Source organism: Engystomops pustulosus, chromosome 2, assembly GCF_040894005.1.
Source record: "Engystomops pustulosus chromosome 2, aEngPut4.maternal, whole genome shotgun sequence".
Taxonomy (NCBI): Eukaryota; Metazoa; Chordata; class Amphibia; order Anura; family Leptodactylidae; genus Engystomops; species Engystomops pustulosus.
Genome location: NC_092412.1, coordinates 246,718,885 through 246,736,990, shown reverse-complemented (window position 1 = coordinate 246,736,990; position 18,106 = coordinate 246,718,885). Strand labels below are relative to the sequence as shown.

The following is an 18,106-nucleotide window of genomic DNA, read 5'->3' as shown; positions in this document are numbered from 1 at the left end:
AGACATAAAAGGAAGGGAGATAACTTCATTCACAAAAGATTTTTGGACGCGGCGTTGCCTTTGTGAGCAGTCACGCACACGCCGGCTCTCCGCTTCCATCATGTTTCCACCGCAGATTCATTTGCTTTTTATGTTATTCCGAGCTGCATCCTAAATGGACGGAAGCCACGAGCACGACTGGGAATGATTTACTGGAGAATTAGATGTTCTTGTGCGAGGCTGCGGCGCTGCCAGGACTGCGCTCGGCTTCTACGGGACAAATCGCAAAGCCTCTCCTCCGAGGCTTGTCTTCTCCCGATGCCACAGCTTCGACTGATTCTTATTACTGTGGCGCCAAATAAATGAAAACATCTAAAAAAAAAAATCCTGGATTTAACGGCCCTTGTCTATAAGAGACAAAAATTATTCTTTTCAAAAAAATCCTTTAAAGGGTATTGAGATGGAGAGGCTGGATGTCCTTAAAGGGGTTGTACCAAGTTTGATTGTTATCCCATATCCTGTGGGATCCAACAGCTGGGACCCTCAGCAATCACAAGAATGGACCCCGACCAATCACGAGAATAGACCCCCATGATCACAAGAATGGACCCCGACCAATCACAAGAATGGACCCCCATCAATCACGGGAATGGACCACCCCCAATCATGGGAATGGACCCCCAAGATCACGAGAATGGACCCCCATGATCACAGGAATGGACCCCCACTGATCATGGGAATGGACCCCCACTAATCACGAGAATAAACCCCCATGATCACGGGAATGTACCCCAACCAATCACGGTAATGGACCCCCAGCAATCACAAGAATGGACCCCGACCAATCACGAGAATGGACCCCCACCAATCATGGGAATGCACCCCCAAGATCACGAGAATGGGCCCAAATGATCACGGGAATAGACCCCCACTGATCACGGGAATGGACCCAAACTGATCATGAGAATGGACCCCTACCAATCACAAGAATGGAACCCCAGCGATCACGAGAATGGACCCGACCAATCACGAGAATGGATCCCCAACGATCACGAGAATGGACCCTGACCAATCATGAGAATGGACCTCCACCGATCAAAGCAATGGACCTCCACCGAGAATGGATCCCCACCGATCATGAGAATGGACACCCACCGATCACGGGAATGGTACCTGCACCGATCATGAGAGTGGACCCTCACAATCATGGGAATGGACCCCCATGATTACGGGAATGGACCCCTGCCGATCACGGGAATAGACCCCCAACCCATAGTGAGAACAGGGGTCTTGTTCTCACCAATTGATGAGTTGTTACAACCCCTTTAAGGCACAACAAATGATGGTCAAATACATGAAGCTTGGGGCCACAGTGCAATCTCTTCAATAGGGCCCCCATCTACCATGATGGATTCTTATGTCCAATGAACCTCTTCAGGCACCGAGTCCCAGTCGTGACTACATGACCACGCACTCTGTACCCTCCCCCCTGGCTATGGATTTTCCTAGTTATGGCTTTTATAAGATGTCGCTCCACTGATTCCGGGGCAGTTGGAATTTTTTTCTCCAGCCCATTGGTTTCATTGGTTTTTCTACTGTCATTGGTCGGTTGTGGGCTGCAGCCCCTCCCCCACCTCTGTCCCCCTTTCAGTAGTGTAGCTGCACTGCAGGGACACAGCTCATTTTATGAATAGGTCATCATAGTTCAGGGTAAGGAAACTCCTTTTATGTAAGGATTGCTCTATAACAGAGCACACCACCTGCTGGAGACCTGCCAGGCTGTAGGACAGCCCTCCGGTCCCCATACCAAGCACCGTGACATCAGCCTAGGTCGCAACCACCAGCCACTCAGGTATTCCGGGCCCTGGCTGCCTCCAGGCCCCAAAAAAAAGACCAGGCCCCGGTGGGGCGTGTTGCATAAGCATGTACAAAAAATGAGATATGAACCCAGCCTAATCATGAAAAGTATCTGTGATAGGAGTTATCAGTAAGGAATGGTCCTATGTCTGTGATTGGCGCCTTATAGATTTCTATAGACGAGGGTATAGAAATCATGTCACCGGAGGTGGAGTCACAATGTTTCCAAGTAACCGGCGCTATATGTTATACATAGAAATAGATGTACACATGGAATAGCAGAATGGAGCACACGGGAAGCTTCAGTCCCGGCTTCGGTCTTCCCTGATTGGTTGTGCCTCTGCGTGAGATCCCGAAATTCTTCTGCTTCTTATAAACGTGTCAATGTGTGATGGCAATAACTCTTACCAGATACATGTTTTGTATATTCATTCCTATAACCTCATAATAATAGTCAGGCTACATCAGGGGTCTCTCCGAGTGCAGGTTTGGCTGTTAATGATCAATGTTTCTCATTTTTGGTCATTTTTGGTCACCTTATGTTTTCCTGCCAAAAAAAGAGTGAGATAAAAGCGATCAGGTATAATGGCAGCAGATGGACGGCTACAGGATATCCCACTAAATGACAAAACAAAATGTCAGCTTTCCCTGTACAATGCGGCCCCGTCCCCAGCTGCTCCACACTTGGATCCTCACTCAAACCAGCAATTACCAAGAAAGTCTATTCACTGGGAGGAAGAGGCCGGGATGGAGACAATTGCCGCAACAAAGGCTTTGCCGGCTCTACATGAGGGGAGATAATCTGCTTACACCCCGGCCTATTGTCTCCTCACGAGAAGGGGAGCAGCCGCTAGGTAATAACACGCTTCTGTCCTTTAGCTGCCGGGTAATGCCACTCACCTGCACCAACGTCTGCGCCATTCCTCAGCAGTCCCGTCTGTCCCCCGGATCGGCTGTCACTGCTTAACATACTTTCACAAACCCGACGTTGGTGACGCGTATTATATCTTCAAAAATTTTATTCAAAAATACATCTTCTCCCTACAAATACAAAACTGCTGAAAAAATGTTCGAAATTATTAACAATTCTGTCCACTAGATATTATCTGTTACTCTGGGTAACGGTGGGTTCTAACAACTTTGAGACCTGGTATTGGGTTTTTCCATTTAGCAGCTTCTTCAGGTTGGATCCAAAGTGATCCATATCGGTACTGTAATGCCACATGACCAAACTGTGGTTTCACCGAAACATATTGGGGCCCATTTACTAAGGGTCCGAATCACGCATTTTCGTCAGGTTTCCCGAATATTTACAATTTGCGCCGAATTGCCCCGGGATTTTGGTGCACGCGATTGGATTGTGGCGCCGGCTTTCACGCGACAGAAATCGGGGGGCGTGAACGGATTCGGAAAAATCGCAGAATAGTCGCAAGAATAGCACTCACATACACCGGGACGATGCAGGTGAACTCCGGCAGACTTAATTGCAGCAGGGACACCTAGTGGATATCGGGCGCATGGACCTTAGTGAATCCCGGTAAGCTCCGAATCAACGTCGGAGAATGCGCTGCGGGATCGCAAGTGGAGCGGGTAAGTAAATGAGCCCCATTGAGGCCAATACACAACATAGTCATTAGTGGAAGTCCAACTACTCTAAAAGGAGAAGAGCAGAAGCATGGTTGACAAAGACCCTTGTAGAGTTGAAACATTGTGATATTATTGGGTGAAAAAATGGATTTCTTTTTCACTTGACCTGGAATGCTGTGACCTTTTCTCCTCCAAGTTCATTCATTGATCGTTGCACTCAGATTGTAAACTGTGTGAACCCACTACACATACTTTTTCCATCGGTGGTTTGATGATTGGGAATTGATGTCCTCCTATTTTTGCTGCAGTCACAGCATCCAAGGTAAGTAAAGTGCAGTCGTGGGGCAAGATTGGAGGAAAAACTGAAGCATTTGTGAGGGCCTTGTATACCTGACACATCTCGTTGTATTCTTCATAACAAGGTCCACAGTATCACCACAGTTGTGCAGTGGTTTGCAAACTAATTCTTCGGAGCGCCAAGTTTTTTGCCATTAATGTGAATGGGTTGGAAGCCTACTTGGGCACCCAACCCAATAACATGGAGTGATGTTTAGTAGTTCTCATTGTGATGGTACTGAAGACCAGGAGACGTGAGACAGGTTACCCATGGATCAGTTTACTTGGAAGCTTGATGGTTACAATCAACAAAAATAGAGCCACAGTCCAATTCAAAGTAGTCAGTCCTAAGTCCTAGTGCTGGCTTATTTCTCCTTGATCTAGATATGAGATTCCAGCTTTTAGCAAGGTCCTTCTGCCTTGGAGATGTCGAGGTCTTGGGTCTCCCTGGTTGGATAAGTCTTGGTCTCTGAAGATTCTGTTAGCCATTCCCAATGGAATAGAGTTTCCTGCCAAGTATCGGTATCTCTGTCTTGCTTTGGGAGGTTGAATGCCCGATTTAGGTATCTCATAGGCCCTTTCCTTCCCTTAAAAGGTTTCTCCAGGAATCACTATTGATCATGTGATTATGGGGTTGCCCTTTAAACTGTAGTTACAGCTACGAACCACTATAATGAGCATGGAGATAACCGCTACTGGTTCCTTAATATCTGATGTCAGCCGCCATCTATCACCTATTAATGGCTTATCCTGTGGCTGGGCCACCAACAGTGATCCCTGGACAACCCCTTAAAAGGGTCATCTTAGGCCTACTGTTAGGCTACATTCACACCACCGTATGGGGGACGTATATACGGCCGATAAACGTCCCCCACAGACGGCAATGGGCGCACGGCGCCCAGGGACTCTGAAAACCTTTAAGGGTCAGACTGGGGTTTCTTAATCTTGGGGGGCCCACCCTACATAAACCCCTAGGGAATAGACCATGGTAGCTTTCAAAGTGGGTTGTCTTCTTCTGGATCTCTGAATTGGGTTAGTATTGGGTTAGAGCTTGGGCCGACCGGCGAATCCTCTGCTTCTCCGTTGGGACAGTCCGACACTGCATTTACATTACTCTAAAAGGCTAGTGTCATCTAAAACATTATGAAACTGGTGTGAAACTGTTTGTCTTCCTCTGGATCTCTGAATTGGGTTAGTATTGGGTTAGAGCTTGGGCCCACCGGGGAATCCTCTGCTTCTCCGGTGGGACAGTCCGACGCTGCATCTACATAACTCTACAAGGCCAGTGTAATATAAAACATTATGAAACTGGTTTGAAACATTACCAAACATGGTCAAAAAGCACAATTTCCACAAAAACAATCCAGAATATGATGGTTCTGGGTCACTGCAACTGCACATTTGTGTTTTTATTTTTCATAGACTTAGCAAACGGCACACACAACCCCAAGGCCCAACACCCAGTAGTGACTTTCCGTTTCATGAATGCGGCTTATCAGAATAAGCTGCCGTTTCATTAACCACAAGTCTCAATGCGAGAAGCCAAATTCTTCTCCACCAATCGGACTATTTGCATAATAAGAGCCTGAGTCATTTTTTTTTTTTGCAGTTTTTTTTACAAGCTTTTGTATTTTGTGGTATTTCGAAGTCTTAAAACCCAAAAAGGGAGGAGGGCAGGTGGGTAGAGGAAGACGTTACGAGCTGTGCATTGAACAGAACAGTCAATGGTCACGTGACTCCCAATCAGCCAATGAACGGAGGGGACGGGGGGGAGAAAAAAAAAAAAAGGGGAACAGATATTTTTGTTATTTTGGTTTTAGTGAAACATTTCTTCGGGCCTCAAAAACAACCACAGAACCGCAAGTTGTGAGCAAAATTGTGAGAGTCACACGAGTCTAGATCCGGGATATTGGTCAGAAGACGAGGACGCAACTTTTTTTTTTTTAATTATTTAATTCTGCCTGGAAACCACAGTGTCACAGACTGGTAAGCATCACCCAAACCACAGGCGACCGGAGGGGAATTTGCATCATTCAGACACACAGATCCTGCAGTGCACCGAACCTGCGGAGGGGTGGACATGGGGAAGGGGTGCAGCATGACTTTTTTGAGGGGGAAAAAACAAAAATTGTTTCTAATTTTAAATCGTTTGCAAATGGCAGGAAATGGAAGAAGTGACTTCTATGGCTTCTAGCAGCATCTTCGACACGTTTCCTCTCTACTCGCCGGGTTTCATCAAGGGTGAGTGATCGCAACTTGTTACATGGTGATGCCGGGGTAAGGGGGGGCTGGGGGTTATGACTCTATACTGCGTGTTACATTGGGTCATACTGTGCAGATGCAGCAGTTTTGGATTGGTTGTTGGACTTTCTTATGTATCTTAAACTTGCTATAGTCATGGACAACCCATCAGAAGAGCATGGAGACCGGTAACAGACTCGGCTCTGCTACATCACTCTATATGTAGGGGTTATACATCATGTATGGGTGAATTGTGGAGTCACCAACACCTAGAATCAGAACTTACAATGAAATCTTTGCAATGCACCCCAAACTATGACATCGCTGGGGTTCCCTTATGGGGCAGAGGGACAACTGGGGAGTCCCCTCCGCTCCCCTTTGATACCTGCCCTGCCAACAACTCCTACACATCTACATATGCCACCTATACATGGATATGTATGGGCTTCAGCTTGTGTTTCATCAGCTACTTGAGACTTGTTATGGTACTATGTGCGGCTATTACTATGTGTGCATTACTATGTGCAGTATTAATGAGGAATCTCCTGGTGTTAGTATTATAGCAGCATTATTTTGATACTGATTGTATTGTGCTATTACAGTCATAATGTTGGGATACAGGATGGTTTTATTACTTTGGCGCTATGTGGCAGTGGTATTTGTGTTATAGCCTGGCTCTATTATTTGAAGGGCATGAAATACTTTGGCACAGTATTTTGGTATAACTTGGCTGTTGTATAGCAGTATTACCCTCGTTTGATGGGGGATTTTAGGGGTCTGGCTAGTGTTATTGCTTGGGGACTCTATAGTGTAATTACTTTGGCACTGTATAGCAGTATTATTTAGGGACTCTATAGTGTTATTACTTTGGCACTGTATGGCAGTATTATTTAGGGACTCTATAGTGTTATTACTTTGGCACTGTATAGCAGTATTATTTAGGGACTCTATAGTGTTATTACTTTGGCACTGTATGGCAGTATTATTTAGGGACTCTATAGTGTTATTACTTTGGCACTGTATAGCAGTATTATTTAGGGACTCTATAGTGTTATTACTTTGGCACTGTATGGCAGTATTATTTGGGGACTCTATAGTGTTATTACTTTGGCACTGTATGGCAATATTATTTAGGGACTCTATAGTGTTATTACTTTGGCACTGTATGGCAGTATTATTTAGGGACTCTATAGTGTTATTACTTTGGCACTGTATAGCAGTATTATTTAGGGACTCTATAGTGTAATTACTTTGGCACTGTATGGCAGTATTATTTGGGGACTCTATAGTGTTATTACTTTGGCACTGTATAGCAGTATTATATGGGGATTGTATAGTGTTATTACTTTGGCACTGTATAGCAGTATTATATGGGGACTGTATAGTGTTATTATTTTGGCAATGTATGGCAGTATTATATGGGGACTCTTTAGTGTAATTACTTTGGCACTGTATAGCAGTATTATATGGGGACTCTATAGTGTAATTACTTTGGCACTGTATAGCAGTATTATATGGGGACTGTATAGTGTTATTACTTTGGCACTGTATAGCAGTATTATATGGGGACTCTATAGTGTTATTACTTTGGCACTGTATAGCAGTATTATTTGGGAACTCTATAGTGTAATTACTTTGGCACTGTATAGCAGTATTATTTGGGAACTCTATAGTGTAATTACTTTGGCACTGTATAGCAGTATTATATGGGGACTCTATAGTGTTATTACTTTGGCACTGTATAGCAGTATTATATGGGGACTCTATAGTGTAATTACTTTGGCACTGTATGGCAGTATTATATGGGGACTCTATAGTGTAATTACTTTGGCACTGTATGGCAGTATTATATGGGGACTCTATAGTGTAATTACTTTGGCACTGTATAGCAGTATTATATGGGGACTCTATAGTGTAATTACTTTGGCACTGTATAGCAGTATTATATGGGGACTCTATAGTGTTATTACTTTGGCACTGTATAGCAGCATTATATGGGGACTCTATAGTGTAATTACTTTGGCACTGTATGGCAGTATTATATGGGGACTCTATAGTGTAATTACTTTGGCACTGTATAGCAGTATTATATGGGAACTGTATGGTGTTATTACTTTGGCACTGTATAGCAGTATTATTTAGGGACTCTATAGTGTTATTACTTTGGCACTGTATAGCAGTATTATTTGGGAACTCTATAGTGTAATTACTTTGGCACTGTATAGCAGTATTATATGGGGACTCTATAGTGTAATTACTTTGGCACTGTATAGCAGTATTATTTAGGGACTCTATAGTGTTATTACTTTGGCACTGTATAGCAGTATTATTTGGGAACTCTATAGTGTAATTACTTTGGCACTGTATAGCAGTATTATTTGGGAACTCTATAGTGTAATTACTTTGGCACTGTATAGCAGTATTATATGGGGACTCTATAGTGTTATTACTTTGGCACTGTATAGCAGTATTATATGGGGACTCTATAGTGTAATTACTTTGGCACTGTATGGCAGTATTATATGGGGACTCTATAGTGTAATTACTTTGGCACTGTATGGCAGTATTATATGGGGACTCTATAGTGTAATTACTTTGGCACTGTATAGCAGTATTATATGGGGACTCTATAGTGTAATTACTTTGGCACTGTATAGCAGTATTATATGGGGACTCTATAGTGTTATTACTTTGGCACTGTATGACAGTATTATATGGGGACTCTATAGTGTAATTACTTTGGCACTGTATGGCAGTATTATATGGGGACTCTATAGTGTAATTACTTTGGCACTGTATGGCAGTATTATATGGGGACTCTATAGTGTAATTACTTTGGCACTGTATAGCAGTATTATATGGGGACTCTATAGTGTAATTACTTTGGCACTGTATAGCAGTATTATATGGGGACTCTATAGTGTTATTACTTTGGCACTGTATGACAGTATTATATGGGGACTCTATAGTGTAATTACTTTGGCACTGTATGGCAGTATTATTTTATACTTTGGTTCTCAATATCAGTGTTATTTGAATTATGTGTGTTATCATTGTTATACTGTATGGCAGTATTATTTATTGGGTCCTGTCCATAGGAAGGTTGTATACAGCACAGGATAGTGACAATCCCTGATGATACTATGGGGCCTTCCCTCAGATTTGCTATTATGTGAGATACTTTATGTCTTGTAAACATCAGAGTGAATAAGGTAGAAGGAAACACTTGTCTCTTCCATCCGAGGAGGTAAAACCTGCCCCCCCCCCCTCTTCGGACCCCCAATGGGGCTCATAAGCTTTTACTATTTGGATGGAAGATGTTGATGTTTCCTATGACACATTCAGCTCTGCTACATCTGTTCAAACATTTAGTGACGTCTGTGTCCCATCTCTGGAGGCTCCGTCCTAGTGTTGGCTCAGACAGATGTCTCGTCACATTCGGATGATCTAGGGGTTAGTCAATAAATCTGATAATCAGCTGCTGTGCGCCCCCCCCCCCCCCCCCCCCCCCCCCGATGAATCCTGGACCCTGAGCTCCTGTCCCCTGGATGGGGAGGGGGACACCCAGCTGACAATGTCACACATGAGCATAAAGCAGCTCTTAGGGGCATTAGCAGCGGATTTAGCAAAACTGAGTCACATCAACGTGGATGAGTCGCACATTCCTGGGAGCGGCGGTCAGCGAGGAGGACGGGTGCGGGGGTCCTGCTCACAACTTGTTAATAACTTGTTAATAACATAACACTATTGGGGTCTTACCACAGATCATAGTACAGAAGCTTAGAGCATATGGCGGTTGTATGTACTACATGTAGTATATTCAGCATTGTTTATGTAGTATATTATATGGAGTTTATGTAGTACTCTATCATAGCGTATGTGGCAAAGTACATGTAATATTTGCTACATTAGTAGTATGTAGCAGACGTAGTATATTATCATCATATACAGGGGCAGAGGGCAGATATGAGGGCAGTTTTCATTTAGATAAATCCTGTGCTTTTTAGTGTGCCAAAAAATGCGCAAATACAAAAACAAAAGCGCAAAAAGATGCTAATTAAAACGTACATCTGTAGTACTTGTAGTAAAGTATATGTAAAGTATACTACATATGCCATATAGAACATATGTAGTGTGTACCATATGTAGTAATCTATCATCATATATGAAGTACTTGTAGTAAAGTATATTGAAAGTGGGGAAGACAGTACAGAGAAGTGAGTGGGAGCTGCAGACAGGACTGAGAAGTGTCCCCCGTGTAGCAGGATAGAAGAGAAGTGTGTAGGGGAGAGACAGGACAGAGAAGTGTCCCCATGTTGCAGGAGAGAAGAGAAGTGTGTGGGAGCTGCAGACAGTACAGAGAAGTGTCCCCCGTGTAGCAGGATAGAAGAGAAGTGTGTAGGGGAGAGACAGGACAGAGAAGTGTCCCCATGTAGCAGGAGAGAAGAGAAGTGTGTGGGAGCTGCAGACAGTACAGAGAAGTGTCCCCCATGTAGCAGAATAGAAGAGAAGTGTGTGGGACCTGCAGACAGGACAGAGAAGTGTCCACATGTAGCAGGATAGAAGAGAAGTGAGTTGGAGCTGCAGACAGGACAGAGAAGTGTCCACATGTAGCAGGATAGAAGAGAAGTGTGTGGGAGCTGCAGACAGGACAGAGAAGTGTCCACATGTAGCAGGATAGAAGAGAAGTGTGTGGGAGCTGCAGACAGGACAGAGAAGTGTCCACATGTAGCAGGATAGAAGAGAAGTGTGTGGGAGCTGCAGACAGGACAGAGAAGTGTCCACATGTAGCAGGATAGAAGAGAAGTGTGTGGGAGCTGCAGACAGGACAGAGAAGTGTCCACATGTAGCAGGATAGAAAAGAAGTGAGTGGGAGCTGCAGACAGGACAGAGAAGTGTCCACATGTAGCAGGATGACCCCACTGGTGTCTGAGGGGGATACTGTGCATAATTACAGGGGTGCAGCAGGAGACCAGCACTGGGGGATCCCCTCCAGGAGAAGCCACTGCAGAGGAGATCACTGGGTGCAGGGCGTCACACACCTGGGTGCTGCTGTGGGGGTCATTCTCATGCTGGGGTGCGGGAGAGAAGCAGAGAGGAGCTTGTAGGAGGATCACATGTAAGAGCCCGAATCTATCATTGCGCCGAAACTGCGCCTAAAGTAAAGTGCAGTCACAATATCATCCTGAGACTCACAAGTGATTAATAAGAGGCAGGAGCTCGACTTATCACAGATGGTTGTAGCTTGTGATAATACAGACTCAACAATGCGCCTCATTCAGGTGCCAAAACGGAACTAATGCGCCACAACTGTGATACATGTGGCCCAAAGTAATTTTGGTAAAGTTTTTGTATATTAGGTGAGTAAACTTAGGACCATATGGGATGTAATGACTTGTGGGGATCATTATTCATTGTATTTAATGTAACTATCCCCCAAGCACTACAGGTACCAAGTTAGAGAGACTTCATCAAGGTCTACTGGAAACCTGGAATATAAGGGAACATAATTTAATGTCATCTTGACCATTAAGATACCTCCTTAAAGTATCTGATTTGAAGGCTTAATTTTCATGTGATGCCCCATGGGAAAGGAAGTATGCAAATTAATCCATAAACGTGAGCCTTTGGTGGAATTGCTATACTATAGCATAACCTACACACTCAGTACATATACATACATGATATCACAGAAGCTACATGATGACCTGAGCCTCAACAAGATGGCATCTGAAGGTTCACACAAGGTCAATAGTTCAGAGTCTCCTGAGGGGGCTGCATCCTCATTGTTAGGGCTAGACACCTTATCTTCCCAAAAACAAATGGGACCTGTGAGGTAAGAAAAATAGTCCTTCCCAGACCGAATTGTTCTCACCCATAACCACCCATGTCTTCGCTCTACAAGAAGTCACATTTCACCCAATCATATTTATGGCTTTCACCGAGCCGAAAAAAACAAGAATTAGGAGAACATAACAAGTCAACAAGAGAACTTTATCAGTCTGCACACTTGTCACTTTAAGGAAACCCATTCTTCATTCCCTGGCATGATAGCGGGTAGGAGAGAAAGGGCCAGGACACAAACAAACCTCACTGCAACCGGGGCCCACGTCAAACCGTCTGACATATTAATGGTGTGTGGTCTACCACAAGGGATCTGATGTCCTATCACCCAGGGCCATACGCTCCTCCACCAAACTCCTTTCTACTAGAGCACTGAAAGTATGTTTTTAGGAATTTTATGAGTTTTGCAAAAACACCACACATCCTTGACAGAAAGACAGCAGAGAAGGCAGTCACCGATCTAGATCTCAGAAGATATGAGTATTGTGTCCCATTGAAGCCAGCGCAGCTGTGCCACATAAGGTTGCGTGGCCACAACCCCAGCGCACACACTTATTAAATACCTGTGCAAGCCGTTTTAGCACCGAAAACGGTGCACAGTCCGACAGATGTGCGCCGCGACCCTTAGTAAATGAACCCCACAGTTTGGTCACACTACTTAGAGGAACATTCTAGTCACTTCTGATTCATGGGATTATAACTTGTGAAGGGAGGAGCATGACTCTAGGTTTTAGGAGGACAATGAAATTGAGTCCTTCTTCCCCCTTTCCGGCCCTGCTATATGAATTAGTTTGGACTGGAGTGTTCCTGGAGTGTTCCTTTAAATCATGGCCATGGGTCAGTCGGTGGCTCTAGGAGAGTAGAATACTACTAGCTGGCTCTGCATGAGGTCTCTTTGGAACATTTTACAGTGGTAGCCATTAATGTTTGTAAAAACCCATCAATTTTGGTTTGACTGACTAATTTAGATTGAGGCCTCCTGACGTTCTGATGGCAGATGTCTGGGGAGATTAGGTTCGGATTCTACATATCATTTCCAGGGTGGATATGTAGCCCCTAGAGGAGTGATGGCGAACCTATGGCACAGGTGCCAGTGGTGGCACTCAGAGCCCTTTCTGTGGGCACCCAGGCCTTCACCCCAACACATAGTTTGCCAGATACGACTCAAGGCTTCCTCCTGTGATCCAATACAGTCCAGGATGTGCCAATCTCAGCGCTATTTTAAAGCGACATCCTTGGCTGCCAGGACTGCAGGAGGAGCAGGAAGGTGTGGATGGAGATGGATTGTCATCGGAGCTCCTGCACTGGGTCCCCTGTTTCATCCTCTTCAGGGGACCCTGGATGGAAGCTACAATCCAAATTTCTCCATCATCTTTCTCTTGTGTTGGAGAACTCAGGCCACCAACACAATTACTACGTGTGATACAGCAGAGATCAATAAGTTACTGCTGAAATTGTCACGTTGGCACTTTTTCCGACATATAAGAGGGTTTTGGTTGGGCACTCGGTCTCCAAAAGGTTTGCCATCACTGCCCTAGAAATATCTAAAGTGAATGTCTACACACTCCAAAAACATACACACCTGAAGTATGGCCTGCCTTAGGAACAAGCCTAGAACCTACTGGGTGGATTGTCTATCTCATTGTCACCAACCAGCTACTTGTGGCTTTCTTACTACTGGTCAGGAACCCATCTAAGAGACTTCAGGAAATAATATTTCCTATGTGGAAGATATCATAAAATGTTTCCTTACAGTAGGTTTGATATGGAAATATTCCAGGAGACACAGTTCTTAATAAACTTCACATAGTTTTTACATCATGTCAGGGAATTATCCAGATAATTGTGTGATTTGTGTTGTCCAACTTGACCATCCCGGAAGAAAAATTGCCAATATAATCCTAATAAAGAAGATAGCTGAGCATTCCTTGGTAATGTGGTCACTGTTGATGGACATTTTCTTGTGTGTGAGTGTTATACGCGCCTATCATTCATATAACTAGGGTCATTATTTTTTCTGGAGTGGTTTCATGTGTAAATCAGTCTTGTAAGATACAGCCAGACTGATTTATAGCTGACGTATGAAAGTGAGACAGATACATTGGACGCCATGAGATCCAGAGGCAAAATATATAAGACGGAAATGACCATAAAATATTAGAACTTGAGGCTCTCAAAGATATCTGAAGCCACATCTCCCACCAGTGTTCAGCTGTTAAGGTGACCAGACACATTAGTCTAAAGTTGATGAAAATGGACGTCTTCAGCCAAAATGATTGTTCTTAAAAATGTTCTTTCTAAAGTTGATATCAACAATTGCATTCGACGGTTACTCAAATGTTCCTTCCATGAAGAACATACTGAAAAATAATTCTTGAGTCCTTTACGTGTTGTCATAGAACACATAGGGGGTCATTTACTAAGGCCCGATTCACGTTTTCCGGACGTGTTACCCGAATATTTCCGTTTTGTGCCAATTTTCCCTGAATTGCCCCGGGATTTTGGTGCACACAATCGGATTGTGCTGCATCGGCGCCGGCATGCACGCGACGGAAATCGGGGGCGTGGCCGAACGAAAACCCGACGGATTCGGAAAAACCGCCGCATTTTTAAAAAAAAGTGTCGCGAAGCTTGCACCAGGAATAGGCCGGTGTATTTCAGTGCATTCTGGGGAACTTCAGCGCAGCAACGCCACCTGGTGGAAGTCGGAACTCAAATGTTCCTTCCATGAAGAACATACTCAAAAGTAATTCTTGAGTCCTTCAAGTGTTGTCGTAGAACACATATAGTCAGAGTGAGCCATTGTAATGGACAATATGGACAATGTCTCACGAGAAGATCATACGTTCAACAGTTGTACGACCATCAACCTTCTTCTAGGCAATGTTTGTGGCCACCAGGGACATGTGTACACAGGTAATAATCTCATACCTCATGAGAAATCCAACACGCTTGATCCATCTTTTATTTTTTCCCTGTATACATGACATTGATGACCAGTTCAGTCGAAATTGGTTATTTTGGTCAAAAATTTGTGTAGTCTGTGAACCAATTCATAAATCATTATTTGTGCAATTAACATGAAGATGTTTACTGATCATGTTGATTGTTGGTTTATCCGGTTCCGGTTCTGATCATGTTAATTGAGGTTTATCCAGTTCTGATCATGTTATTTGAGGTTTCTCCGGTTCCTCAAAACCTGAGGAAATAAAGAGTCCCCAAAAAGTTGACTTCAGCAAGCCCCACCCCATCACTATTTAGAAAACAGGAAGTTCTTGAGGTTCCTCCAGCAATCAGAAAATGTGTTATTGTCTACTCCAGATCTTATTGGTCGAATCTCTACTGATTGATAAGTTATTGCTACATTACTATGTTGAGTAAAGAGCACATCCAATAATCTTCTGTCTCAAGAAAAAGGAATAAAAAGATTTCTTATTGATCTGATATTCTTACATAACACATCAATAGACCTTTCTATAGCTCCTACATAGATCTGTGGTAACAGACCACAAACACTTTATAGCCCGATCCTTCAGTCAATCTCTTTTCCATCAATCCCAAACACATGGACAAGTGGAAGAGAATATCACTCCAGCATCAGACTACAAAGGGTTTGTTGTCTGTTACCACAGCAACATATACAGGCAGTCCCCGGGTTACGTACAAGATAGGGTCTGGAGGTTTGTTCTTCAGTTGAATTTGTATGTAAATCGAAACTGTATATTTTATAATTGTAGATCCAGACTAAATTTTTTTTTGCCCCAGTGACAATTGGAGTTTCAAAATTTTTTGTTGTAATTGGACCAAGAATTATCAATAAAGCTTCAATACAGAGACCTTACAGCTGATCATTGCAGCCTGAGACTATAGTAACATCCAGAGAGGTCACCAGAGGTCACAGTGGGCAGAGGGGTCCATCTGTAACTAGGGGTCGTCTGTAAGTCAGGTGTCCTTAAGTAGGGGACCGCCTGTATAGAGAGTTGTATAAGAACACTATGGCCAATTTTCACTATTTTGAAAACATCTGTCATATTAAATGCATCGGCACAAACAAAAACTTTAGCTGTGAAGGTGAACAGTTGCCAATACAAACATCAGTTGCCAATACGATAATCAACGTAGACAACCCTTGTCTGTTATGAGACTGAGCTTGTAAAGGCAATAAACTGTGATGGTTACTAGGCCTAAATCGACTATTTATTATTTGAGGGCCACCACATGGCGTCTCTTGACCACTACGACCCCCTCTGCTGACGCATGAAGGACCTTACCGTACTTACATTATACGATCTACCGGAAAAGAATACATTTCTCTGACAGGGTCATACGTGCATCATAATTGCCATCTTGTATTGGTTAGTCAGGGTTGGAACCAATAAACCTATCTATAAAATACACGTAGTAAAACTTACATCAGAGCTAGGACCGTGTAAAACATGAAGGTGCTGATGTCAACAAGGACAACGAGTCTCTGATGAAGAGACACAGCCTACGTTGAGTTGAGTAGAGGTCTTCACCTCCAACCACACTCTCCTCTAGGGTCTCAGGAGGCTTCGAGCATTGAGGAAAATGCAAAAAATAATTATTTTTGTAGAGGGTTTTTTTTTTCGAGGAGAAATGGAAAGAAAATAAATCTTTTCTTGTTCTTGGAGGAAAGTCCAAGGTAGAACTCAAGAACATTCCTTCCATAGGATATCGACCTCTATTTATTATTCCAAGCCCGGTGGAAAAAGCATCTAGGTGTGGACCTCACAAGCCTTACGTTTCTCTCCTGCCTCCGAGAAGTCGAAATTGGATATGACAAAATTGGTATAGATTGTAGACCTCAACGGAAAACTTAAATTGCTCAATTCATGGACCCCCAACCCCCACCCCTCCTCCCAACGACTCCGGAGTAGAGTGCGAATGTTTGTTTTAGGGTCTCAATTTAATGTAATTCAATTTCCTTCATGCGGAGGATAAGTCGTGTCATTATACTAGAGGGTGATTATGGGACGGGAGAACAAGAGGGGGGTTCTGGGATTTTTCGCCTGCTTTTTGTTATAATAACACTCGGTATAATAGAGGCTTTGGGAGTTAAGGATCTGATGATGGAGGTCTTCATGTAGGGCGGGCGGGCAGTGGTCCTTACTGATAATAACCAAATGTTAGGCAAATATATAACATATTCATTTAACCATTGAAATATATGTTTATTTTTATGACCCCCCCTCCCCCCACACACAACTCTCTACACGGTAGCATTTCCCTTGGGAGGAGCGGCCTTAAAGGGCACTTGCCATATTGTACATATAGTCCAATCCATAGGCCAGGACTATGACATTGTTTGCAGATGTTCTTCCAGATTCATGTCCTCTGATGACCCTAGGTAGTCCCTGGCTGGTACCATGGGACTGCCAAACCTACTGTGACATGCAGGCACAAGCAGGTAAATAGGGGTCCCAGATAAAAAAATATATAAAAAGGCGACATTTGGGGTTTCTCTAAAGGACACTTTATGCCACTAAATGAATAATACATAAGGGGCCACATTTATCACTTGTTTTTTCTGTTGTTTTTGCGCCTTTTCGTTTAGGCGCACCGTTTTTGCGCCATTTTTGCGATTAAACGTCAAATTAGCCGCGCAGCTAAAATAACCACCTTTCCCTCATCTATCGTTCAATTCCAGATGTTTTGCTGCGCCTAATGATATTCATCACGTGCGACTTTTGCATTTAGGCGCAAAAACGGGCGCAAAAACACTCCAGCCCGAAGCTGGCGTTATCTGAGAAGAAAGCACTGAGCCCCTTTGCAGAACAGCCCATTTCTAGCAGCAGAGCTCAGCCAGACACTGGAACAGATAATAGATACATTAGATACTCTGCAGACACTAGAACATATAATAGATACATTAGATACATTGCAGACACTGGAACATATAATAGATACATTAGATACACTGCAGACACTGGAACATATAATAGATACATTAGATACATTACAGACACTGGAACATATAATAGACACATTAGATACACTGCAGACACTAGAACATATAATAGATACATTAGATACATTGCAGACACTGGAACATATAATAGATACATTAGATACACTGCAGACACTGGAACATATAATAGATACATTAGATACTCTGCAGACACTGGAACATATAATACAGACACTGCAGACACTGGAACATATAATAGATACATTAGATACATTACAGACAGGAGCTGCAGACTCTATTTACAGTTCATCACCTTCTATTTACAAAATATTC

The 18,106-nt window shown here is 43.4% G+C and overlaps 1 protein-coding gene across 3 annotated transcripts in view; it reads left to right on the top strand.

Moving 5' to 3' along the window:
* The first annotated feature begins 5,632 nt into the window (after positions 1–5,632).
* RUNX1 (RUNX family transcription factor 1) overlaps positions 5,633–18,106 on the top strand; it is a 180,587-nt gene continuing 168,113 nt past the window's right edge. Inside the window, exons 1-2 of one of the 3 annotated variants that reach the window (XM_072138723.1) lie at positions 5,633–5,745; positions 5,922–6,000. In XM_072138723.1, the coding sequence (XP_071994824.1) occupies positions 5,925–6,000 (76 nt within the window). In that variant the 5' untranslated portion in view covers positions 5,633–5,745; positions 5,922–5,924. The remainder of the gene's footprint in view (positions 5,746–5,921; positions 6,001–18,106) is intronic. The other 2 variants (XM_072138719.1, XM_072138720.1) reach the window with 2 other exon arrangements.